General features: G+C 45.3%; 1 protein-coding gene and 1 non-coding gene across 4 annotated transcripts; one reads left to right on the top strand and one right to left on the bottom strand.

Annotated features, from left to right (window-relative positions):
* Positions 1 to 256: 256 nt before the first annotated feature.
* On the bottom strand, positions 257 to 22,845 carry Fam76a (family with sequence similarity 76 member A). 3 transcript variants are annotated; one of them, XM_050150453.1, is made up of 10 exons: positions 22,644 to 22,845; positions 21,311 to 21,375; positions 19,036 to 19,090; positions 17,898 to 18,050; positions 16,722 to 16,879; positions 13,057 to 13,143; positions 12,211 to 12,339; positions 7,381 to 7,516; positions 2,974 to 3,075; positions 257 to 2,270 (listed from the first exon to the last, which is right to left on the bottom strand). In XM_050150453.1, the coding sequence occupies exons 1-10, from the start codon at positions 22,722 to 22,724 to the stop codon at positions 2,184 to 2,186; spliced, it is 1,053 nt and encodes a 350-aa protein (XP_050006410.1). In that variant the 5' UTR covers positions 22,725 to 22,845; the 3' UTR covers positions 257 to 2,183. The 3 variants fall into 3 exon arrangements, with proteins under 3 accessions (XP_050006410.1, XP_050006414.1, XP_050006420.1); XM_050150457.1 differs by lacking the exon at positions 12,211 to 12,339 and having other exon boundaries at positions 22,644 to 22,842; XM_050150463.1 differs by lacking the exons at positions 12,211 to 12,339; positions 13,057 to 13,143 and having other exon boundaries at positions 22,644 to 22,843.
* On the top strand, positions 10,661 to 10,764 carry LOC126510375 (U6 spliceosomal RNA). Its single transcript, XR_007594355.1, has one exon. It is a non-coding gene; the product is annotated as a U6 spliceosomal RNA (small nuclear RNA).
* Positions 22,846 to 25,337: the final 2,492 nt, after the last annotated feature.

The raw sequence follows: 25,337 nt of genomic DNA, 5'->3' as shown, positions 1-25,337 counted from the left end.
CCTGACAGGTCTCAAATTCCCCATTAGTTTACAAACAGGATAATTATCTTTAGGGTGCCAGGGAGACAGGATATGTCTACAGGTGGATCAAAAAGATATAAACACATGGGCCAGGTGCAACTCAGTGGTGCACTGTTGGCCTCACCTGAGCAGTCCTGGGTTCGACCCCCAGCACAGAAAAGAAAAAAACAGGTGAGAGCAAGGGAGGGAGAGGAGAAAGGGGAGGAAGACAGAACCCAGCAACTGAGTCAAAATGTTTATCTGAGTCAATATGAATTTTATTAACACACATTTGCCAAAGTCTGTACAAACCAAAACATTCCTATGTTTTAAAATGTCCATTATTACAAACATACAAAGAAACGGAAGGTGTTACCAAAAGTTACTCAATTTCATGGTAAAATGCTGTCATGATTTAAAAAAAAAATCAACATTTCAAGACTGAGGTTTCCCTTTTACCTTTCAGGAGCTCATGATAGTTTAGAAACTGTGTAGGTTTGCTGAATATTAAATGCTAAGACCTTAAAAAAAGATTTAGTATAAAACTAAATGAGCGTCTGTACACTGTCACAATTCACAGCCACAGTCTCTCAGTCTGATGTTTTGTGTAAGAAACCACGAATGTCGTTCTTTTCTACCATCTTTCCCCAGCCAGCACGAGCGCACCTGAAAACACTGTGTGACAGACAGCAGTTATCGCTGCTCACAAGATTCTCCTTCAGAAAGGTACAAAGTGACTCCCAGCAGTTCTCCCGCACTCCCCACCCGGTGACATGATAACAACACTCCTTCCAATCTCCCCCCGAGGAGACAGCCCTCATGGCCTCATGTCTGCAGCTGTCCATCTCTGAGAATGCAATCGCAATCGACAGAACCTGCGGGAACAGCGAACTCCACTGCCCAACGCTGGGGATGCGGGACAAGTGTTACCTGTCTTCACGATCCGTTCTGACTCCAGCACCACCTGCACTGATCCCAGGGCTGGTTCTGGGTCATGGCACACACTACCCTCTCCCTTCCTGCCTGCCTGCTGTGTGAGAGAAGAGCACACTCAGGGAGGCCCAGCTGCTCCCTGGAGTACTTGTTTTCTAACATCGTCATTAAGAAGGGGGGGGGGGGGCGCAGAGGATGGGGCGAGAGGAAGGGAGGTGCAGTGAGACTCTCCCCATCACACAGCCCACGTCTAAGCAGCCCTGCTGACCCCGGAAACACTCAAGTTCAAATCTTATCCCACTTGAATCTGCTCATGGTAAAAAAAAAAAAAAAAAAAAAAAAGTTCTGTTAACAGCCTGGTATGACAGCTGACACAAGCAAGAAACAGGTTATGTTTTTAAAAAAGAAGTGGCAGTGTGGGAACTGGAAATTATGTAAAAGGAGAAGGAGGGGTAGATAGAGGAGGGAGTGTCCAGTATAACCTGGACAACCGTTCTTTCTGCCCTTACTTAAAGACAGACTGGTCAGTTCTCTGCACCCTTAAGCATCTCCTCCAATGCTCTTCCACAGAGTCCTCCGAAGGCACTTAGCTCCACACTTAGCCTCCAGCATTACCTTAGCATTGGAACTCCAAGGTAACGAGAAAGAAAAGATCGGATTCTTCTACTAAAAACTAGCAAACGAGACTGCATTATTTTTCTTTTTTTTCAAAGAGGCATTGCTTTTACAAGAACTAGCTAGGCTACCATCATTCCTTTATCAAGAAAAGGTTTCCTTTTTAAAAAATAAATAAAACTCTGTCTATACATAGTACAAAGGTCATACATAATATACCTGGAAAAACCCTGAAGCAAAGGTTTATTGGTGAGAGAAAGCTCTCCCCGCACGAAGTCTCGGGTGGCAGTGATGCACAGTGACGACAGACTACTTGCTCGTGAGGATGGCAGGTGTAACGGTGGACAGAAACTCTGCACATAACACTGAGCAGTGACCACTATAGAAACAGAGAGAGAGGAGCACAGGGAAGCAGAGGAGGAATAGGAGGAGGAGGTCTGAAACCCCAACTGCTGAGCATGCAGTCGTAACAGCACAAACCAGGTGTTTCCACTCAGCCCGCTACATTCGCACAAAGAAGGGTAACGGTAAGAAAATAGAGATTCTGTAAGAAAGCACAGTTCCCAGAGAACAGCCGGGTGGCCAACCCTGACCCAGGAGCAGCGGCTGTTGTTGTGGGAGCCTTCTCATGGTCTTCATGGAGACGTCATCGTGCCTGACTTCTCCGACTTCTTGCTCTTGGACAAAGCAGCTGCCTGTTTCAGAAGCTCTCGGTTTTTGGCCTAAAAATAATAATAAAAAAAAATCAGTGCAAGAAGAGTTTTCACAGGCTAGTTGGTACATGGCTTCTGTGAAGAGTGAATTTAATGGGCAATAATAACAATAAGAAGGACAGCTGTCTGTGTAGACGAAAAGGAGGGAACACTACGAGGCAGACACTGGTCCAGAGAGGAGAAATCAACAGCAAGTTCTGGGCCTGACACCTGGCTAAGTAAAAGAGTTTCCGGTAGAAGTGCACTGGTGAGCTTGAGCCCTTGGGGCTACTGCACAAAAAGATGGTGTGTGCAACACAACCAACCAGGAAGCTTTAATGAGCAAGATAGGGAGATCTATAATTCAGACATCTGGACTCACATCTGGTGAATTAAAAAAATAAAAAAGCATATTTTAAAATTTCAGTTCTTGAGAGAAAAAGATGAAAACACAGGGCTGGAGAGATGGCTCAGAGGCTAAGAGCACTGGCTGCTCTTCCAGAGGAACTGGGTTCAATTTTCAGCAACCATATAGTGGCTCACAGCCATCTACAATGAGATCTGGTGTCCTGTTCTGGCCTTTTAAAAATAAAAAAATGAAAGCCCACCCAACTTAAATAAAAAATGAAAGCTGTCTGAAGGGGTTCCGCGTACTCTGTAAACACTCAGAGAGAAAGCCATCTAAGGGACGGTTATCAGACAGTCCTGAGCACCCTGCTCCCGACTCACTCACCTGCAATTGCTCTGTGACTTCTTTGTGGGTTTTCTCCATTTGGTTCATTTTGGCCCGAGTCTGAGACTCCTGATACTGAAAATCAGCCTTTAGCTCTGTAATCTGAAGGAAAAAGTCCAAGTGACTTAAACTCCTTGATAATGGCAGAGATCTAAAAAGACAGTCTTCTAACTTACTGAAGCCCACTTCCATCAACAGCCACACGGCATTCTTTTTCCTTAAGGCTTCTCTGAGGAGACCCAAACTCCTGAGCTCACTACTTTGCTCCCTTCCCTTTTCTTTGCCCTCTCCCCTCCAATCTCTCTCTCCTTTCTTCCTTTTTGGGTTTCGTCACCAGGCTATCTTCAAAGTCCTAGGGTCAAGAATTCTCCTGTCTCAGTTTCCCAAGTGGCTATGGTTACAGCTGCATACCACCGCACCCCCCTCCCCCCACTAGTGCCGAAGGCAACCCTGAGTTCAAGGCCGGTCTAGGCTTAAGTAGTGAGACTATCTCAAAAACAAATAAAACAAACACACACCCAAACAACAACAGCAAAAACCTTTAGATACTTAAACTACTAATCATTTTAAGATTTGATTCTCCGACAACAGAAGTAAAAGCTGACAGGGTTTGAGAGGAGTTGAGAGCAATCATTGCTTTCAATTCCAAAATAAATGGTTTTATTATTTTATTCAATCTTCACTTATTATTTTAAAATTATTTATTCTATTATTATTTATGCATGATATGTGTGTGCACAAAAGTCACACAGCACACATGGAGTCAGGGGACAACTATGTGGCACTGACTCTCTCCTTTCACCTACAGATGGATTCCAGGGATCCAGTTCAGGCTGTCAGGCTTTGGAAGCCAGCACTGTACCAACTGAGCCACTTCACTGTACCTATTGTTTTGTTTATTAAAAGATTTGTAAGTTACACTTGCTTATCTATTTACATGTGAGGGTCTGTATACAACAGCGTGCTGCAGTTGTCAGAGAGGGAGTCAGTTCTATCTACCATGTAGATCCTGGGGATCAAATTCAGACCACTGGGTTTGAAGGCAATCACCTGTACCTGCTGAGTCATCTAACTGGCCCTATTTGTATTAAAAATTAACTCAGGCTGTGTCTGATCTTTATAGCAGCCATGAGGACCAGCAGTGTTAATGTTGTGCTGATCTCCACCTCCAGACTCATGCCTACTGGTTTAGAGGAGGGCAGCTAACAGTGATCAGTGAGCTGAGTGGAGACAAAATAACAGGCATGGAAGCAGAACAATATGGATAAAGGCACAAAGATACGCCACCAAGGGCTGTTATTTCAAGGGCTGATGACTTTACAGTCGCAGCAGACAGGACTACAGATAGGCAGGCACAACGCATGTAGATGGTGTCCTAACCAGGCAGTGTGATTTTCATCCTGGAGGTACAGGACACAAGAGCTATTTGGCTTTTTTCTCTTCAAGCCTTTAGTTCTGCAAGGAGGAAGCAAATGCTCTTCTGGTCCCTACTGTGCAGAAGTCCTGTCTGTGCCATTCTCATCTGGTCCAAGAACTGTGGGTGTCTGCCATCTGTCCATCATATGGCAGAGTGGAAAAGATACAGGTACTGGGGGCTGAGGTGAAGTGTGTCTAACGTGCACAAGGTCTTAGGATCCCCCTCCCCCACAGCCAAATGCATGAAAACACAGGAACTTCTATAAAATTTAAACCATGCATGGTGGTACATGCCTGTAATCCCAGAACCAGGGAAACAGAAGATCAGAAGTTCAAAGTCATCCTGAGCAGCACATGAGCTCAAGCCCAGCCTGGGCGCGCTCGCTCTCTCTCTCTCTCCTCTCTCTCTCTCTCTCTCTCTCTCTCTCTCTCTCTCTCTCTCTCTCTCTCTCTCTCTCTCCTAGCATGTATCTAGAATCCCAGTACTTGGGAAGCAAAAGCAGGACTGCCACAAGTTCAAGGATAGTTTGGTCTCTAGGGCAAGTTCCAGGAAGTGAGGACTGCACGGCACACCTGTCTCAAAAACAGGACAAGGGTCAGGGAGGTGGCTCTGTGAATACAAATCAGCAGTTTCAATCTGTGGGCTGAGACCCCATTGGCAAACCTCTATCTCCAAAAATATTTACAACACGATTCATACTATTAGGTGTTTGTTTTGTTTTGGATACAGGGTATCTCTATGTAACCCTGACTGTCCTGGAACTTGCTCTGTAGATCAGGCTGGTCTTGAACTCAAGAGATCCCCTGCCTCTGCCTCTGGAGTGCTGAGATTAAAGGAGTGTACCACCACCATCCAGCTACATAACACAGTTAACAAGTAGCAACAAAAATAATCTTATGGTTGAGGGTCACTACAACATGTGAACCGTATTAAGGGGTCGCAGCATTAGGAAGGTTGAGAACCACTGGTATAGAAGCTAGCCACCAAACCCAAAAACCTGGGTCCGATTCCCAGGATCCACCTAGTACGAAAGAGGACTCAAGTTGTCCCGACCTCCACATTTATGTGCACATACCTCTCCTGCCTCAACATGCACACATACACAGAAAAAAATAAAAATATAGCCGGGTGGTGGTGGTGCACGCCTTTAATCCCAGCACTTGGGAGGCAGAGGCAGGCGGATCTCTGTGAGTTCGAGACCAGCCTGGTCTACAAGAGCTAGTTCCAGGACAGGCTCCAAAACCACAGAGAAACCCTGTCTCAAAAAACAAAACAAAACAAAACAAAACAAAAATATAATAAATGAAAAAAACCAAAAACAAGGGCTAGAGAGATGGCCCAGTGTTGCTTTTGAAGAGGTTACAGGTTTGATTCCCAGTACTCACAAGGTGGCCCACAACCATCTCTAACTCCAATTCCAGAGGACGGACGCCCTCTTCTGGACTCTGTGGACACTGCACGCACATGGTGCACAGACACGCATACAAACACCTATACACATAAACAAGCTCTGCTTCCTGGCTACAGGTACACTGGGCTGGCCTCACCTCCTGCCAGATTTTCCTTGCACAGACAATCCCTCCAACTACAGGCAAAAGTAAACTCTTCTTCCCTCTAAACACAAGACAACACAGCTAGGCGATAGTAGTGCACACCTTTAATCCACCCAGGAGGCAGGTGCAGGCGGCTGAGTTCAATCCACCCTGGTCTATAAAATAACCACCATCAATAACAACAACAAAAAAACCCCGGCTGGGTTGTAGTGTGTAGTGGCACATGCCTTTAATCCCAAAAAAAAAAAAAAAAATGCAAAAGGCCAGTGAGTTGATTCAGCCGGAAAAAGCACTCATTGCCTTTGCAGAGGACCCTGGTTTGGTTCCCATCACCCACATAGTGGCTCACAACCACCTGTAACTCCAGATGCAGTGGCTCTAAGGCCATCATCTGACCTCCAAGGATGCCATGCATACTGTGGTGTACATATGCACATGCAGGCAAATACTCATACACTTAAGAAATAAATCTAAGATGGGCATTGATGGTGCACGCCTTTAATCCCATCGCTCAGGAGGTAGGGCAGGCAGATCTCTGAGTTTGAGGACAGTCTGGTCTATAGAGTGAGTTCCAGGCTGGGTCAAAAAATTACAAAATTTAAAAAGAGCAATCAAATCATCCAGGAAGAAGCAAGAAATGGGCATCAGGTTGTTTTAGCCTGAGGGTATTAAACATTTCTCTTATAATGCCGTTTTATATCCCAATTCTACACTCACTCAGTAACTTCTTTCCTTTTCTCTCTCTCTTTCTTGACAGGATCCAGGCTGGTTTAGAAGACATCAACCTGTATAACTTCCTAACTGCTGGAATTACAGGTTTGTGCCAGCACACCCGGCTTTTATTCAATATATTGAGATGGCAACCTTCTATGACAGCTCACACTAAGTACTATGTTAGCTAAGAATGTAGCTTAGTGGCACAGCATTTCCTAACACACACAGGACCCTGGGTTTCGTACCCAGGAACCTGCCCCCTCCTCACCACCCATATGTGTGCACATGTGAGCACACACATACACATAGACACACACACACAGAGTGTACTGTTATATGCTCTTTGCTGGAGACTGAACTCTAGGTCTGTCTGGTGCATACTAGACAAGTACTTTGAAGCTGAGCTACAACCTCAGTCTTACATGTTATTTTTATATCCTGTTGTTAGTTTCATTAACTAGTCCTGTCTGAGAAGTAGGAGTTCCTTGGAAATGCTGAAAAAATCAGATTTTTGAACCCATCAGCTGAGGTGGTTGGCCAACCTAATGCCATCCCAAGTCAACTTGGCAAACAGATACCTTCTTCTCAGGGAATCCCAAGCTGACCACAGACTCTCTTTTAAGCCACCAATGGTAAGTACCCAACATAGAGGAAGCATCATACCCATCCCATGGACCTTTATTTTGTCAATCTCTGGCCTGAAAGGCTTCAGTGACATCATACCTTCTTCTCTTTCTCTAAGATCATCTGATCCTTCTGATGCAGCATCTTCTTCAGAGTGGCCACCTCTTCCTTCAGCTGGGCAATGATGACGAAGTGGTCAGTGCCAGGAGAATCCAGAGCCAGGTCTGGGGAAAAGCTGGGTGGAAAATGGAGACGGAAATTCCATAACTTGAATGGAAAACTTTTCTCTACTTAAGAACATACACCAGGTCACCTGATGGTGAACTTGGGGGCTTCAGTAACTATCTAAATTCCCACCAAAAAGCACATTGCTCTGTCTACATCAGACTCACCAGGATCTGCTGGACTTGAACTAAACACAATAAAAGTAGTCATCAGAAAATGATGCCAACCCAAACCACAACCCCACAACCTCTCATACATGGGACCAACAGAATACGACATCCTAAAAGTCATATACTACATCATATACTACTTCAGGCTCACTGAAGGTCTCTGGGGTTTCTGGTGATACAGCCATGCTTGTGATTAGAGAACTTTTCCTACAGTCCTGGATAGACTATCAGTTATGAGCACATGCCCAGCCCTAATTCCTGTGATGGGTTTCAGCGCCTAAGAAACTGAAGCACCAGCTGGCTGGGGCTGGCCCAGCCTTTACTCCTAGCACTCAGGAGCCAGAGGCAGGTGGATCTCTTGTGAGTTTGAGGCCAGGCTAGGCTACATAGTGAATTTCAGGACAGTTGGAACCACAGTATGAGACCTGGACTCAAACAACAACAAAAAGAATTTGAGATGGGCAGTGGTGGTGCACGCCTTTAATCCCAGCACTCTGGTGGCAGAAGCAGGCAGATCTGTGTGTTCAAGGCCAGTGTGGTCTACACGAGCTAGTTCCAGGACAGCTAGAACTGTTACTCAGAGAAACTCTGCTTAGAAGAAGAAGAAAAAAAAAGAATTTGTGTTGTGTAGTGGAAAAAGGGTCAAGGGTGAAACTCCAGTCACGTCACATGCTTCCTACAACTCTCCACTTTGTCAACACCGGTGATGCTCACTTCCTTTTAGCAGCCCCTCCCACTTTCTCCCATTACAGGGAATCTGTAAGGCCCTGAAATTTGCGTTTTGCCCATGCAAAATCTTTTCTGGATGAGGATCCAAAGTTTTCAGTTGTATCAAAGGTACCTCAGAAAACAAGCAATCACTGCCAAACGGTCACTTCCTGTGTTTCTCCAAGGAATCCTCAAAGGAAGTTCTTTACTTTCTTGATAATCTTTAAAGCAACACACAAATCTGGACACCGATCTCAATCCTCTGCCAACAGAGCAACAGCGCACAGCCCCCTTGCATTTGCTCCTTCCTGACTCTTACGTGGCAGCTAACATGCAGCACTGGAAGAACCCGAACAGCCTTTCTACTGCATATGCTCCCTCACAGTTGGCAAGTCAGATACTCCTATGTGGGGGGCTGGAGGACACCAACCACTGACCCCAGCAACGCCCTCACCCCGCCCACATGAAGCATCTGAACAGAGCACTGGAGGAAGACTAGACTGACGTTCTCCTAACTGATGAATGTGCACAAGGGCAAGTGAGGGACAAGCAAAAGCCAATGCAAAATAACAAAATAGGGATTCAGGATAAGGGCCCATCAGTCTTCTCCAAGTTCAGTTCCGGACATTTCCTTGTATCCCCACAGAGCCTATTTAAATTCATAACTCTAGCAAGGAAGGGCAGAGTACTTGCTGACCTAGCGTAACTTTTCATTGTCTCCAAAGCCTCGAAAGCTCAGCTCCACTCTTACCTGCTTCTTAGGGAATTATCTCTGTTGTTGCTGTTGGCACTGCTGGGGATTGAAGCTAGGGCCTCATTCACACCCTGCATCAGGGCCCGATCCTCTGACTCTAGCTCCCGTCTTACTCAATGACTAGCTGCCAAGGCAGAAAGCTAGTCCCTCCAAATCCCTCCACACACAGGGAACTTACTGCTGCTCCAGGATGTTTCCTGCCTTTTCTGAAAGCTTTTAGCACAGAACAGGTTCTCTGTTAAGAGGCTGAGGCAGGGAGATAGGAGATTCAAGGCCAGCTAGTGCTGAACAGCAAAGCCCACTCTCAAGACAAATAACTCTTTTCCTGGTTGAATCAAAACAGGGTTGTAGTAACAAAGCAAAGGCCACAGGAAGCCTAATATTGCAGGCACAGCTCAAAGGCAGAGGATAAACTGAAATTTAAAAGGTTCTTTGGAAATGACAAGCTGTAGATTCCTGGCTGCCAACCACTGCTAAGCTGATTCTGGACCACCTATGGAGCACTTAGCAGTATGACAAGAGTGACAGGTCTGTTTTCTCAAGGAAGGAATGCTGTCTAACTCATACTCCTCAAATCAGAAAGTTTGGGTCACAATTTTAACTATCGATTAGAAAATACAGAGTGGGGGCTGCGACTTTTGTAGATTACTGGAAAACAATTAAGTACACCTTCTGGGTATCAAAACATCAAAGAAAGCTAAGATAATGTGTTCTGTCTACAACATGAAAAGCCAAGGGACGATGAGTGAGAGGGGAGGCGGGGCACAGTGGTGCACACTATTAATCCTATCATTTGAGAGGCAGAGATGGATGCAGGCAGATCCCTGGGTGCTAAGCTAAGAAAGTTCCAGGACTGCTTCTTAGATATTTGGCAAAGACCAGGTATAGTAATATTCTTATCAATTTAACAGAAAGTTCCAGTTCAGCCAGGTCTATATAGTGAGACCCTATCTCAAATGAGAGACAGAGAGAGAATGTTAATCAACATGCCTCAATATTAAATAAGAGAATATGGCAGTATAAGATCACCATAGAACTGTCATGAAGCAACATACATACAGAAGGCATAAAGAATAAAATTTAAAGAGCAAAAGCATAAATTAAAAAAATTAGTGCTAGAGATTGAAACTAAAGGCCTTATGCTAAGGAAGCACTCAGCAGTTACTCAAAAGTTGCTCCCATCCTGAGTATATGAGTATATATCATACGTCAGGGCTAGGGATGTACCTCAGCAGATAGTACTTGTCCAGCACGCACAAGGCTCTGGGCTGGATCCCTAGTAATACATAAACCTGGCAAAAGTGGTCCATGCTTGTAATCCCAGTACTCAGGAGGTAGAGAGGAGACTAATCAGAAGTTCAAGGTCATCCTCTACTACACAGAGAATGAGACCAGCCTGGGATACAGGAGACCCTCTCTTATTTATACACATACACCTTTATATACGCCCCAATTTATACAGATACACATACTCTCTCTCTGTCTCTATCTATCTATCTATCTACACACACATATATATGAAGTGCTTGCTTTGGCAGCACATATACTAAAATTGGAACAATACAAAGATCAGCATAGCTGCTATGTAAGGATGACAAGTAAATTCCTGAAGCATTTCATAGTTATAAATAAAGTATTGTTAGAATATTTAAGAAGTGTCAAAATTTGTAGAAATGCCTCTTTTGTTACTGTTTTTTGAAGCACTGTTTCATGCACTCCAGATTGATTTGAGTTCCTTAAATGTAGTTGAGGATGACCTTGAACTCTTGATTCTCCTGCCTCCACCTCCTGAGTGCTGGGATGACAGGTGGGTGACACCAGCCCAGCTTCAGAATGCTTTTTTCAAAACAAAGAAAAAGAGGAGGAAAAACACCACAAAATGTAAAAAGGATAAGAAAATATAACTTATGCCGTGTCATAGATATTTGAAGAAATGCAAACAAGGAGACTAAATTATTAAGAGCACTAATAATGTAGAAACATTCAGAAGAAATCTGTTTACGGATGAACATCTCTGTGGAGCAGAAATAATTACTACATTTTCAAATTATAGGATAAACATGGTGGCACATCCTGTAATCAGTGGGCTGGGGCAAGGGGGCTGCCTCAAGTCTGAGGACCAAAACTGCACAGGGAGACTATCACTAACCCTCCCCTCCCCACACAGATAAAATAAAAACAAGAACTTTTTAAATTAGTATGAGGTTAGGGATACAGCCTAGTGGTAGAGCACTTTCTTAATAGGTGGGAAGTCCTAGGTACAATTCCCAGTATCACATACACACAAAAACAGTACGGGAAAAATGATCTTTTAATGTCTTCTCTGGAGGGCATAAAAAAGACCAAGTACCTAGGCAAGGACTAGCATCATCCCGCTGAGCAAAACCATCCTTGCTTGTGGCCGGATGTGATTCAACAATCTGTAGGGCCAGCCTAGGTTTTAGTTTGGTGCCTCTAAGGCAACAGACAGGCTGGCGGCAACACCTCCAGACAAACAAGCTGGCAAGAGGTAAAGCCGCTAAAGACTGGGCTGGCAGAACTGCAGCTATGAACAAGCTTCCTGGGACCATTAGCACGGCCTGGGGATAAGTAAGCAGATGGGAATGGTGGGTCTGGAAGTACAGGGCTGGGCTTTAGTGGCCTGCATCCTAGGGGTTCAAAAACTCCTTCCTTGAAGCAGTTTTCACAGGATCATGCAAAGATGATGGGTATATCTGTTTTCTTCAGAACAGCCCGACTAGGTGCTTAAAAGAATGCGGAAAGACTACAGAAAGTTGGCCTGCTTGGTTCTTTCCCACATACAACCTGAAAAACCTAGGCATTTCCAGAAGACTCAGGAAGTTGAAAACCAATTAAATTAATGTCAACAGGCACTACCTTGGTAGGAGCTGAAATCAAGTAAATAAAAATGCAACAGGGGAGAGGAAAGCCACAGACAATTTACACCTGTGAGACAAAGCAACAGCCACCCTGATAAGGCCCTCCCTTCCGCTGCTGGGAGAGGGCGGCAAAGGCGAGTTCTCAGAATGGAGAAGATTCCAAGGACTTTGGGGAAGTGTCAGGTGATCTCACTTCAGGATGCCTGGGCCTGGAGGAACAGGAAAATGGATGGCTCCAAGACTCTGTTGGGAAGCAGCCCACTGCACCAACACAGACGGGCTCTGGGTATTAGGACAAAGCAGCTCATGAGAGGAAGCATCGCTGAGAAGGAGAAAGGAAAGCGAGCAATGAAAATATGCATTTAGGCAGGCCAAAAAACGAAACAAAACCATTGAACTGTCTCTTACTCTGTCTGTCCCAGCATCTGTATTGGAGACTCTGAAGAAGCATATAGCATCCTGCAGACATGCAGCCCTGCCTTCAACCCCACCTCTGCTCTCTCTCTAACCAACTCTTCCTGGAGGCTACAGGCACAGACCACACAGAAAAACATTCACCTCCTCACTTCTTAGACTTTCTTAACAGACTGAAGAATTTAACTAAAGTTAATCTAGTTACTAGTTCTAAATAGGTATTTTTTATTTTTGAACTGGGTTTCACTATGTAGCCCTGGCTGACCTTTAACTCACAGAGATCTATCTGCCTCTGCCTCCCAAGTGCTGGGATTATAAGAGTCTGCCACCACACCCAACTATCCTGTTCTGTGGCCTGGCCTTGAACTCAAGATCACCTATCTGACTCAGCCTCCCAAGTTCAGAGGCTACAAGCAGGGGCCAGCAAGCCTACTGCGTTCTTATATTCAGTTGATAAACAGCTCTCAGTAGCTCTGATCTAGATCTACAGCTATCAAGTGACTAGCACAGCACCCATAAAAGGTCCACTCTCAGGACCCGGGCTAGCTCCGAGGTACACCCTCAAGTGTAGTCAAGAACTATGTATGCATTTCAAGTGCATGTACTCAAACTCCATCTGGCTCACCTGTCTCCGTTAGCTGTGATTGACTCAAACTTGGATTTTTTCTTTGGGATTTCATTTTGAATTGAAGATGTAGAAAGTGTTTTCTGGCTTTTGATGGCAAAAAGAGAGAGACACATATTAGAAATCAAAGATTAATAAAACACTCCAAGGAAGTCTGTCAAATGGACCAACAATGTTCTGGGCAACAGCTTATTATCTGATTAGTAAAACCTACCAAGGTGGTTTATAGGATGCTTGGATGCATGAATAGCCAGCTTCCACAGGATCAAAAACCATTTTGACCTTAATGACTTACTACCTGACTATTAATAGGCATGAAAACAGAGCTTCTCAAACTGTAAGGAGAATGTCTCTGGTTTAGAGATTCTCTTCCATCTCCATCCCCATGCAGCTCCCATCCCATAGCTCTGGGAAGTACAGACAAGCTAGGCTCTGGCCTAGCCAAGGACATCCAGCAGGGAAGCTGTAACAAGAGCCAAGCGGGCACATTTGAACCCCTCACCTTCCTAATCACATCTCTATTAACTCACTCGGGACCTCAGTGCCACCATAAAACTAGCTTTAAGTCTAGTACAGTCACCCAAAGCTGGGAGTATGCAGCTGGCATGAAAGCCCTTTTTATTGACAGATGTCCCAATGGCACACCCAAGGGTGTTCCACGCTTTTTTAAAAAATAATTTTATCTTGTGTGGGTATTTTGTCTGCATTGTACATCTGCACACTGTGTGCATGACTAGTGTCTTCAAAGGCCAGAAGAGGACATCAGATCTCCTATAACTAGAGCTGCAGATGGCTGGGAGCCACCATGCAGTTGCTAGGAATTGATTTCAGATCCTCTGGAAGATCAATGAGTGCTCTTGACTGCTGAGCCACCAAACCTCTTATTACTTGACCTCTCCTCAGTATGTGATTCCAGGGATTGCTCTATCCTAGAAACTCTTGATCACTCAGACTTCCTATTTCAGAGATGTCTTCTTCCTGATTCTTGAATACCGAATACTTCCAACTTCTGTTCTCAGGGTCTCCTCTGAGATCTACCATCCAAACTCACAGTTCTAACGGGATGGCCTCCATTAGAGTCACAATGCAGACTCTAGACACTATGTGACATCCGACTGAATTAAGCTCGACTGAGGCTGCAGGACCTTTGATGTAAAATCATCTCCACGCTTAGTAATTTTTTTTTAAATGAGTTACTACTGGCTTGTTGTTGAAATAGGAGCGGCGGGGCTGCGTCCCCAACACCCCGGCCTCTTGGCTAGCTCATGCCCGAAATAACAACACACAAACTGTATTCATTTAAGAACTGCTTGGCCCATGAACTCTAGCCCTTACAGGCTAATTCTCGCACCTGGACTAGCCCATTTCTAATGATGTGTGTAAGCACCCCAAGGGAAGATTCTAGCCTATGTCCATCCTGGGTTGGAGTTGTCTGGGAGAGCTGAGCATGGCGTCTCTGCTCCAGAGAGCAGAGCTGTCGGGTCTGTCCGGGAGATTACGTCTTGGGAAGCAGAGCAGAGTCTTACCTCACTTCCTCTTCCTCCTGTTTACTCTTCCCACCCATCCTCTAACCTATCAGGGCCAAGGAGTTCCTTTATTGCTTAACCAATGAAATCAACAGATTGATATATGACACTCCCACATCAGCTTGTGTCTGAACCTTCTCAGATCCAGGCTCGGCAGCTATAAACAATTTTGCTACAAGCATTTCAAAAACTGAACTTTTTTCTCCCCTTCCTGGTTTATGCTCCATCTGTTCATCCCCATGAGAAACCAGAGAACTATCCTTTACTCACCCAGCAACTGCCTATATGTATTGACTGACCCACATATCTAAGTTTCTGATAATCTTCACTCCAAAGAACTTTGTCTGTCTGTCTGTCTCAATGCAGTGCCTCAGAGGGGTTCTCTGTATGTGTGCAGTAGGGGTGAGGGTGGGAGAAGCTGGGTATGTGAAGATGAGACAGGGTTTCATGTAGCTCAGGCTGGCCTAGAACTCCCTATGTAGCTCAGGCTGGCCTAGAACTCCCTAGGAAGCTGTGGCTGGCCTAGAACTCCCTAGGAAGCTGTGGCTGGCCTAGAACTCCCTATGTAGCTCAGGCTGGCCTAGAACTCCCTATTTATCTGTGGCTAGCCTAGAACTCCCTATATAGCTCAGATTGTCCTTGAACTCCTGATCTTTCTGCTTCTACCTCTCCAGAGTGCTGGGATTACAGGCTTGCACCACCACCTCCAGGCTGAGATGGAAGTTCTGGTTCTTAGCTTACCTATACTTGCATAAAGAGAGCAGCCCCAATGGGAAGAGCTAGAAACCCAAGGCCTTACAAACATTAGGCAAACACTATACTGAGCTACATTCCCAGTCCTTGGTTCCTTTTTTCCTGTGCCTTCTCGACTAGTCAGGCTAATTACTGCCAATACAAGCTAGGTCTTTCCCTTGCACAGGCCCCTCGGTGGCTGCCCACAAGCCCCTGACTATGTGTGCAGAGTCCTTTGCTCCTCCTCCAGTTTCCTACAACACAAAAGGGCTGATGTTTTCCAGGGCTCTGTGTGACCTCATGCCCTGTGGTCCTCTGAGCACTAGTCCCTCTCCTAGGACAACCCGCCTTGCCGTCATCTGGAAGTCCAATCCACCCAGGGGCAGTTACAGCAAGCTCTCCTCAAGCCAGCCTTCCTGCCTTTCTACCTTCCTGATCTAGATGAGTTTTCACAGTGGTACCCATTGCATTAGACTGTGATGATTTGATTATAAGTCTGTCTTCTCTACCAGAAGGCACACTACTGAGAGCAGCATGGCTTTTATTCATCTCTGTATTCCCAGCAGAGGCCCCGGCCCACGAGAGTACTTAATAATGCCTAGTGAACAAACAACCCATAATGACAGCAATAACAAAAAACAGCTAAAACCCACTGAATACTGTCATTAGAAAACAAACTGCTATTCATGTACTGCGTAATTTACCTTCACAACAACCCCATGAGGTAACACTAGTCTCTTTCTCATTGTCCATGAGAAAATTTGCTAGAGGCAGGATTAAACCTAAACCCTAGTTCTCATCATTGTACACACTCTAAATGGAAGCTTCAGCCATCAACAAAAGGACATCTTTCAACTGGCTCCCATCCTGACAAAATCTAAATACCTATCAACTATTTGTCCAAATATATATTTATTTATTTTTTAAAAATATTTATTTATTTACTTATCATGTATACAATATTCTGTCTGTGTGTATGCCTGCAGGCCAGAAGAGGGCACCAGACCCCACCACAGGATGGTTGTGAGCCACCATGTGGTTGCTGGGAACTGAACTCAGGACCTCTGGGAGAGCAGGCAATGCTCTCAACTGCTGAGCCATCCCTCCAGCCCCCCCAAATATATATTTAAAATGCTCTCTCTAGCCACAAAATAAAACATCCAATCCCCAAGGGATTATGCATGATTAAAGTTGAGAATTCCATTTACAAGTTCTACACACCTTAAAGACACGATACAGAAACCTCCCCGGCCTTTGGAGACATAGGAACTATAAATATGTCAAGCAAGAGATTTGCAAAGGCTGATAACAAGAGGAAACTTCTGAGAGGGCACCCTCCTTGACGGCCTGAGGAGTGAGGCACTTGGACTGCCGGCCCCTGCAGTTCTCTCATGGACCTGGGGTTACCTGTTGTAATGGCTGCCACCACTCAAGCGGCTGTACTGCTCCTTCTCCTGATGGCCCGCTCGAGAAGAGCTGCTCAGGTGTTTCCTCTGTTCTTTGGTCTTCTGAAGGACACGCTTGTAGGACAGCGTGCACAGCCAGCACAGCAGCTTCCCATCTACCTGAAAGACGAGACAAAATGAAGAGGAGATGAGATCAGTGCTTAACCCTGAGCACTAAGACCATGAGGACTGGCAATAGAACCACTTTGGCTAATCTCCAGTCCTGCTACTTACAAGCTGGGTGAGCCTGGAGCAAGTCACAGGATTTAGTGACGATGTACATAAACCACTTAATATGGTGCCACACACGTAAAAATTGATTGCTTTATATAAAGTGTATGTCTTCAATCCCAACATTCCAGAAGCAGAGGCAGGTGGATCTCTGAGTATGAGACCAGTCTGGACTACAGAATGAGCTCCAGGACAGCCAGGCCTACACAGAGAAACTTCTTTTCTTTTGGGACAGGCTCTTACCAAGTATCCTTGGCTCTCCTGGAACTCACTAGTAGTCCACAGAGATCTGTCTGACTTTTCCAAGGGCTGGGATTAAAGACATGTGCCATCACACCTGAGCCAATGTCTTAACTGTTTTAGGATTATCTCTTGGACCTGAATCCAGGTCTGTAAGGGTAACCCAAGCCAGCTCCACAATCCCAACAACTTTGCTTTTAAACTCTAATTTTAAACTCTTACTCTGCTTTAAGGGGAATATCCAATATAGGTGTGGTGGCTCATAAGCTTGAGGTCAGCCTGGGCTACAAACTGAGTTAGTTCCAAGCCAGGTACGAAGCACACATGTGGTATGCAAGTATACAGCAAGCTCAATGGGTAAGGCACTTGGCACCAAGCCTGTCCACCTAGTTTGATCCCTGAAACCCACATGGTGGAAGGAGAGAGCTTATCCACCCGCCCACCTCCCCACACACACATGCGTACATTGTGGCAACATCCCTCTCAGACACACAATAAATACATGTAAAAAAAATTATTTAAAGAAATGCTAAAATATATTGGTCTAGATTTGATAAAGAAAACAGTCTAACCCCCCAAGGTCAACAACAGAAGCAGAACAGGAACTCAGAATTATGCCTACCTGATTTGACCCAATATTTAAAAAAAAGAAAACCCAGCAATTTACCTTCTTTCGATCATCTTTCCTGTCAAACGCACACTGCTGCTTGCACTGTTCACAAGAGTATGGGGGTCCATACTTCTTCTCTGAATTCGTGCAGCGCTGGCATTTATTGCCAATAAACGCTGCAATTATGTTGCAATACTGACAAGGCTTAGGCTTAAAAGAGAGAAAAAATATCAAGTAAGTATGTCATAAAATACCGGCCCACTTTTTATAGCAGCAATTCCCACACTGTAGCCCATGACACATGGTAAACATGTATTCCCAACACCATGCATCTGCCCCTACAGTGTTTAAATGAAGCCCAATTCTCAGTATCATAAAAAAATAACCCCCATAGGATTACCGATTTTATTTATTTATTTGTTTGTTTGTTTGGGGGGTTTTAGAGACAGGGTTTTTCTGTGTAGCTTTGGAGCCTGTCCTGGAACTAGCTCTTGTAGACCAGGCTGGCCTCGAACTCAAGAGATCCGCCTGCCTCTGCCTCCCGAGTGCTGGGATTAAAGGTGTGCGCCACTACGGCAATTATTGATTTAAAAAAGTAACAAATAATCAAAGCTCGTAAGTGTCCATGAAAAAACTTTAACAAAAAAAAATCCAATAGAACATAGTTGAATTTGAGGCCAGCTTGGGACTCATGAGACATTGTCTCAGAAAAACAGGCCAAACATGGAGGTAAACACCTTTAATCCCAACTCTCGGGCGGCAGGCTCAGGTGGATCTCTGTGATTTTGAGGCCAGCTTGTCTACAGAGTGAGTTCCAGGACAGCCAGAGCCACACAGAGACACCCTGATGCTAATCAACAAAACAACAGCCAAAGAGACAGCTCCATGGGCAAAGCTGGCCAGTCCCAGAACTAAAAAAGGTGGAGGAGAACTCCCTTCACAAATCTGTCCTCTGACCTTCACATGTGAGCTGTGTCAACACACAATGGACTCAGGAAGGAAGGCAGGAAAGAAGGGAGGAGGGAGGGAGACGGGAGGGGAAAAAAGGAAAGCCAAGTGTTTTATATGTATATGGGAATGGAGTTACACGTGGTTGTATTCTTTACCACTCATGGCTCCAGCCTGGAAGGCTGAGTTCTGAGAGATCTTAGTACTCACTCCTGTTGAGATTTTGGTTCAAAAAAATCCTACTCACCGTTCCATACAGCTGCACGTTCTGAGCACACTTCTTGCATATTGTATTGGTTTTACTGTTAAAACAATGAAACAAGACTTCTCTTAGAACATCTGAAAACTATTCTGTTGAAGTTCAAAGAATTTGTCATTGCTAAGGTTAGGGTTAGGGGATGTATACTCTGGACATTTGATAAACTAATGATGAAACCCTAGTTCAAAGAGAGAATGAGTTACCTCAGATTATCCCCCCCCCCCCCCCGCCACCCCGCCTCCACCCCAGTATGGTATTTTACTCATATAGCCTGTACTGGCTTCAAACTCATTATGTGATTGAGAACAGCTTTACCTTCCTATATGCTAGAACTACAGGTGTGAGGTCACCGTGCCAGATTTAATTATTGACACCCTTTAAGTATCCTTAAGCAAAACTATCATGTATAGAAAAGGCCCTCAAAGTATGTTGTTAAACTGAAACCAAATACCAGAAAGGAAGTTCCTTCTCTCCACTTCAGATGAGTAGCTGAAGTTTAAGGTGAGGAATAAAATGTGTGTCTGGGTATGAACTTGAGATCACAGTCTCCTTTGCAAGGAAGAATGTGGAAATCATACATGGGAAATAGATGCTCTGGACAAATACTTAGTGTCTGTGATTTCCCTTATTAGGCACTGATCAAATAAATACTTCCTTTGCTTTGTGAAGATCTAAAGGTCATGATAGGACCAAAATGCCTGAACTAAGCAATCTGCCTACAGAAGCTCCATCTTCAAATAAAGCCAAATCGGCCAATGTGGTGGCACATGCCTTTAATCCCAATACTCAGAATCAGAGGCCAGCATAGCAAGTTCCAGGCCAGCCAGAGCTACACAGTACATCACACACACAGCCTAACCCTTTACACATACCATTTCTATAGAGGGGGCCATCAAGTTGAAAAGGAGAACAACAAGGTGGTCATGGTGGCACACATCTTTAAGCCCAGCGCTTGGGAAGCACGGGCAGATGTATCTTTCAGTTTGAGACCAGCCGGTTTACAAAGCTAGTTCTAGGGTAGTCAGAGCTACACAGAGAAACCCATTTTAAAAGATAAGAGGGGGGGAGGAGAGAGGAAAAGAACAAAGAGAAAAACTAAATACCTAAGAGTCAAGAACATTTAAACTGAATTGAAACTCAGGACATGGTGGTGTGGGTCTGTAGCCCTAGTGCCTGTATGGACACAGCTGATAGAGCACTTGCCTACACATGGAAGGCCCTGAGTTTGATTCCAAGCACTCCAAAAAAAAAAAAAAAAAAAAAAAAAAAAAAAAAAAAAAAAAAAAAAAAAAAAAAAAAAAAAATAAAAAAAAAAAAAAAAAAAAAAAAAAAAAAAAAAAAAAAAAAAGAAAGAAAAAAAAAGAGAAAGAAAGAGATTTAACTGTAGTTTTATGGAAGGAAGTACCTTTTTGTGTTTACTAGAATATACTTCTTTTGTTCTTATTTTTTGAGACAGGGTTTCTTTCTGTAACAGTCCTGGCCATCCTGGAACTCATTCTGTAGACCAGGCTGGACTTGAACTCACAGAGATCCATCTGCCTCTGCCTCCCAAGTGCTGGGATTAAAGGTGTGCAGCACCACCGCCCAGCTTGTTGGTTTTTTTGCACAGGTCTTACTATGTAGCTTTGATGGTTGGCCTGCAGCTCATTATGCAAACCAATGCTGCAACTAAAGGACTGCTAGTATTTCATTGTATGAGTGTGTGTATGTGTGGTGGGGGAGACTTAAAAAAAAAAAAAAAGAGAGAAACTATTACTACTCTTGTCTACATAGTAAGATCCCACCCAAAAACAAACAAAAAAAGAGTTGCTACAATTAACTACAGCCCTATGTGTACATGAAATTTAAGCAGAAACTTTACGAAATCAGTCTATTTATATTTATTTGTTTGTTTGTTGGTTGGTTGGTTTGTTTCTTGAGATGGGGCCTTTCTTTGTAGCTCTGGCCATCCTGGAACTCACTCTGTAGACCAGGCTGACCTTGAACTGGAAGATCCACCTGCTTCTGCCTCCTGAGTACTGGGATTAAAGACCTATGCCACTATGCTTGGCATATATATATATTTTAATGTTACTATGTTTTGAAATGTGTGTTCTGGCCGGGCAATGGTGGCACACACCTTGAGTCCCAGCCCTAGAAAGGCTGTAGGTGAGAACTGCCTCAAACTGAAAGCCAGCCTGGACTACGGTCTCAAAAGAAAAAAAATCAAAAAACAAAACAGCAAGAAAAAGAAAACCTCTTTGGTGGTCACCCAGTGCCCTACCTCTCCTGCTGGTACTCAGTCCTGCAGTAGGTGCACTTCACAACAGGGTGTGCAATCCGGCATTCCTGAAACGAAAGGAGGTGATCATTGGAAAAGGCAGTGGGGAGCGGAAAGAGACTTCGGGAGGAAGCAGCAGAGCCCGGGCCACTATGCTTGAAGTGAGTCATTTACCACTCTGGACCTTACTTTCCTCCCCTGTCATATCTGCATCACGTCCCTGCTGTTGGTGTGGGGCAGGAATTGTATGGACTACTCATAAACTATAAAACAAATACATGCATGAATAAGCCCCAGACTGGTAATCAGACTCTAGATTCCAGTGCTAGCTATTTGTCATTGTGGGATACCAACGAGGACTTGGGAAATGAAGGAGACAGAATGAAGCCGTTTTGTTTATAGAACTTCCTAAAAAAAAAAAAAACCATAGTCTTAGACTCGACTTGATAGTGCAGGCCTTTAATCCCAGCATTTGGGATGCAGAGGCAGCCAGATCTCTGAGTTCCAGGACAGCCAGGGCTTCAAGGGAGACCCTGTCTCGGAAACCAACAAAAAGAAAATTTTAAAACGTAGTTTTTATTGAAGCCTATCTTCCAGACACAGTAAACACGAATAGCTGAAGGAAAGAGGAAAAAATGGTCAACGGCCACTTCACACGGGCTTGGTGACTTAACTGTTAGAGCAGTTGAACAGACTAAGTGGGATGAAGGAACAAATAAAAACGCTAGGATGTCAGGGGTTAAAAAATGGTTAGGGCAAGGCAGAAGGCTACCAACTAGGTGCTAAAAAGTCATCTGATTCGTGGGTTCCAAGGCTACGTTGGAGAACTTTTTTTATTTTCCCTAATAAAGCCTTGCAACCTCCAACTTTGAGATTGGCTGAAAAGTGCCCCCATGAAGTGTCCGAGTTCGAAACATTCCTCACAGGCAGCACCCGACTCCGGGGTTCATTCTCAGGCGGGGCAGGGGGGTCCTTGAGCCCTCATTCTGTACCCAGGGCGATCACAGCAGTATAAAAGGCGGTCGAAGGGGGATCTAGCCGGGGGCCAGTCGGAGACAAACAAGAGACTCTCCGTCCCCTCCCGCGACCTCACCGGGTCCAAGAAGAAAACCCCGCCGTTGCTAAGCACCGGGACACGCCGCTGCCAGGGCCTGGATTCGACCCCGGGCTCCCCCACGTGCCCCGCAATCCTCGACCAGCCGGGCGCCGTTCCCCGGCGAAGCGGGCCGGCCACACCCTGCCCGAGGGGACCCCGGCGGGCGTCCTCGCAGGACCGAGAATTCCGAGCCGCGCCCGGAGTGTCCCCAGCTCCCGGCCGCCGCCCCAGCCCGCGCACCTTGCACAGCTGCTGCCCCTGAGACAGCGCCTCGAAGGGGAAGCGCTGGTGGCACTTGGTGCAGGCGTAGAGCGCCGCCATCTCCGGCCCGGCCCGTGCTCACCGCCGCCCCGCCCGCCGGCCCGCCGCTTTATCTGACAGTCTCAGGTACAACCTGGCGGCGGCTGCCGGCCGCGGGCTGCGGAGGGCGGGCGGGCGAGGGCGGGCCGATGGCGCGGGGGCGGGTTCTCCGGGGCTGGGTGGCCGTTCGCTGGTTCGCCTGGACGTCGATCAAGCGGGAGGGGGCGGAACGTGGCGTTCCCGACGGCTCTGATTCGGTCTAGCTTGGACTACGCCACTATGACGCGCGGGGCCGCGATTATGTAAAGCGCAGTCACGCGGGGGCGCCGCCTGAAGAGAGCGTCTTCCGACCGGGGAAATCGCGGAAGCTCTCTGGCTCCGCCCACTTCGCCGCTGTGGGCCTGCCTTCGCCCCGCCTCTCCTGGGCCACGGGCGCATCCAGGCTTCTCGCGATACTCCGCGGAGCTGTGATGTTTTGGGTTGCCATGGAGCTTCCTGCTAGGTGAAAGAGGGCAGGATGGGGCGATAGTGCTGTGAGGTCGGATTCGAACTCCGAGGCTACACTAAGCTTGAACCAGAAGGGCAGCCAAGACGGAAACTCTATCCTCGGAGCAGGCGGGTTTGCTCAGCCCTTTAAGAGGGAAAACAGGATAATTAAGATGAATGTCGTCTATGGGCTAGAGAGATGGCGCCAAGTGACTGCCAAAGCTTGTCCTCACCCATCACGTCTTCCTTTGTGTCTTATTTTGTCTTGAGACTGGGACTCACTATGCTCTGGCTGACCTGGAACTCGCTCTGTAGACCAGGCTGGCCTCTAAATCACAGAGATCCGCCTGCCTCCTCCTCCTCTTCCTGTGTGGTGAGATCAGAGGCTAGCACCACCATGCGCAGCCTCTCTGTGTCCTTAGCAACAATGGCTTGGTGTAATTAGAGGAAACTCCCCCAGGAGTTAGAGGCACTTGGATCCTTGTAAGTGGGAGAATAGCCTTGGCTACACAGCAAGTTCCTGGTATCAGAATAGATAGGCTATAGAGGGGATCAGCCACCCCTTAATCAGCACCTTCCTTAATCTGCTAAACTCAGAAGCCCCTCCCCTCTAAAGTGTATAAAAGTATGGGATTCTCGGTGCTCTATGGTTTGCTTTTAGATCTCCCACACCCCTCCCACCGCCCAGGTTCTCCAGCCCAAGGTCGGACATTACTAAATGATGTTTTGCCTAACTCCATCTCAGTGCATCTCTCTTCTGAACCTGGGAAAAATCAGAGTTACTTAATGGCCCAAGCCATCCAGGACTACATTGTTGTATGATGTTTACTCTTTAGGCTTATTTAGGGGCCCACCACCCAGATCCCAGATCTGGCTTATTCTTTTTTTGTTTGTTTGTTTTTTTGTTTTTGTTTTTGTTTTTGTTTTGTTTTGTTTTTCGAGACTGTGGCTTTGGAGCCTGTCCTGGCTTATTCTTTGTTGTGGTTGTGGATGTCTGGCCTTAGCTTGACTTGTTTCTTGTCTGCTTTTCTTAAATTATCTCAACTACCTTTTCCCTCTGGGCTTTTTTCTTTTTTTACTTCTGTATATCTTATTTTTCTTCTTCCTCTGTGACTGACTGGGTAGCTGGGTGGCTGACCCCTGATCTCCTCCTCTCCTTGTTGCCTTGCTCCTCGCTGGCCTTGTTTCTCCTTCTATTTATCCTGCCAGCCCCGCCTACCCTTGCTTCTGCCTCACTATTGGCCGTTCATCTCTTTATTAGAACCATCAGGTGTTTTAGACAGGCACAGTAACAGCTTCACAGAGTTAAACAAATGCAGCATAAACAAAATCACACACCTGAAAATAATATTCTGCAACATTTCCCCTTTTCTCTTTCTAAACAAAAATGAAAAGTTTTAACTTTAACATAGTAAGACTGTACACAATAAGAACGATTATCAAATAAAGATTACATTCATAATGTACTGAATTTTAATTCATTTGTGTCTGGTAAACTTATAGAAAATATTATCTATCCTACCTTAGTAAATTCAAAATTTTATACCTAACTTACTTTCTATCATATCTAAGAAAACCTGCAGCTATAAATATATCAAAAGCACCAGAAGGATATAATGTTACGATTTCCAAAAACTCTATAAATGAAGAGAAATTTAGAGACAATCACCCTAAGTTCCTTTGCAGCATTGGGGTATCCATCTTCAGCCTACAGACCCATAGTATCTGGCAGACTTTTCAATGAAGCAGAAAATTTGAAAGACTGTCTTGCCTATATTGGCCGATTGTCAATCATTTTCCTTTGTGCCCTGTAGAATGTCTGGCAGCTTCTTTTGTGAAGCAGGAACCCTGAAGGACCATCCCATCCTATTTTGGCAAAGTTTAGCAGTCACTTTCCTGTGGGTCCAGCATGTCCAATTTATACAACATACTGTCAAGCAGTCCAAGCAAGAGCAGTTTCTTGCCCAAATGGCTAATCTTGCCACAATGAAAGCAAACTCCATAAGGAGTTTCTTTAATGCCCATGTCTCTGAAGTAAATTGGTGCTGCCAGGAACAGATATGTCTTGTTGCCATGAAAAATTTTAACAAAGCATTTTAAATGGCATATTATATAGATCTTTGAAATATTTGAAGACTTGGCCGGGCA

This window comes from Alexandromys fortis, unplaced genomic scaffold (genome assembly GCF_014885135.2).
Source record: "Alexandromys fortis isolate MF-2015 unplaced genomic scaffold, M_Fortis_MF-2015_v1.1 scaffold_26, whole genome shotgun sequence".
Taxonomy (NCBI): Eukaryota; Metazoa; Chordata; class Mammalia; order Rodentia; family Cricetidae; genus Alexandromys; species Alexandromys fortis.
Note: the sequence above shows the minus strand (reverse complement) of the source record. Positions and strands in the feature narration are given on the sequence as shown.

Bases quoted from the DNA above. Each gene is read 5' to 3' on its own strand.
- Fam76a (XM_050150453.1), bottom strand. From the start codon at position 22,724: ATGGCGGCGCTCTACGCCTGCACCAAGTGCCACCAGCGCTTCCCCTTC. The intron at 16,880-17,897 runs GTAAATTGCTGG...CTCGTCTTTCAG, and splicing joins GGAAAGATGATCGAAAGAAG to GTAGATGGGAAGCTGCTGTG. The intron at 3,076-7,380 runs GTATGATGTCAC...TTTTTCCTTCAG, and splicing joins TCTTAGAGAAAGAGAAGAAG to ATTACAGAGCTAAAGGCTGA.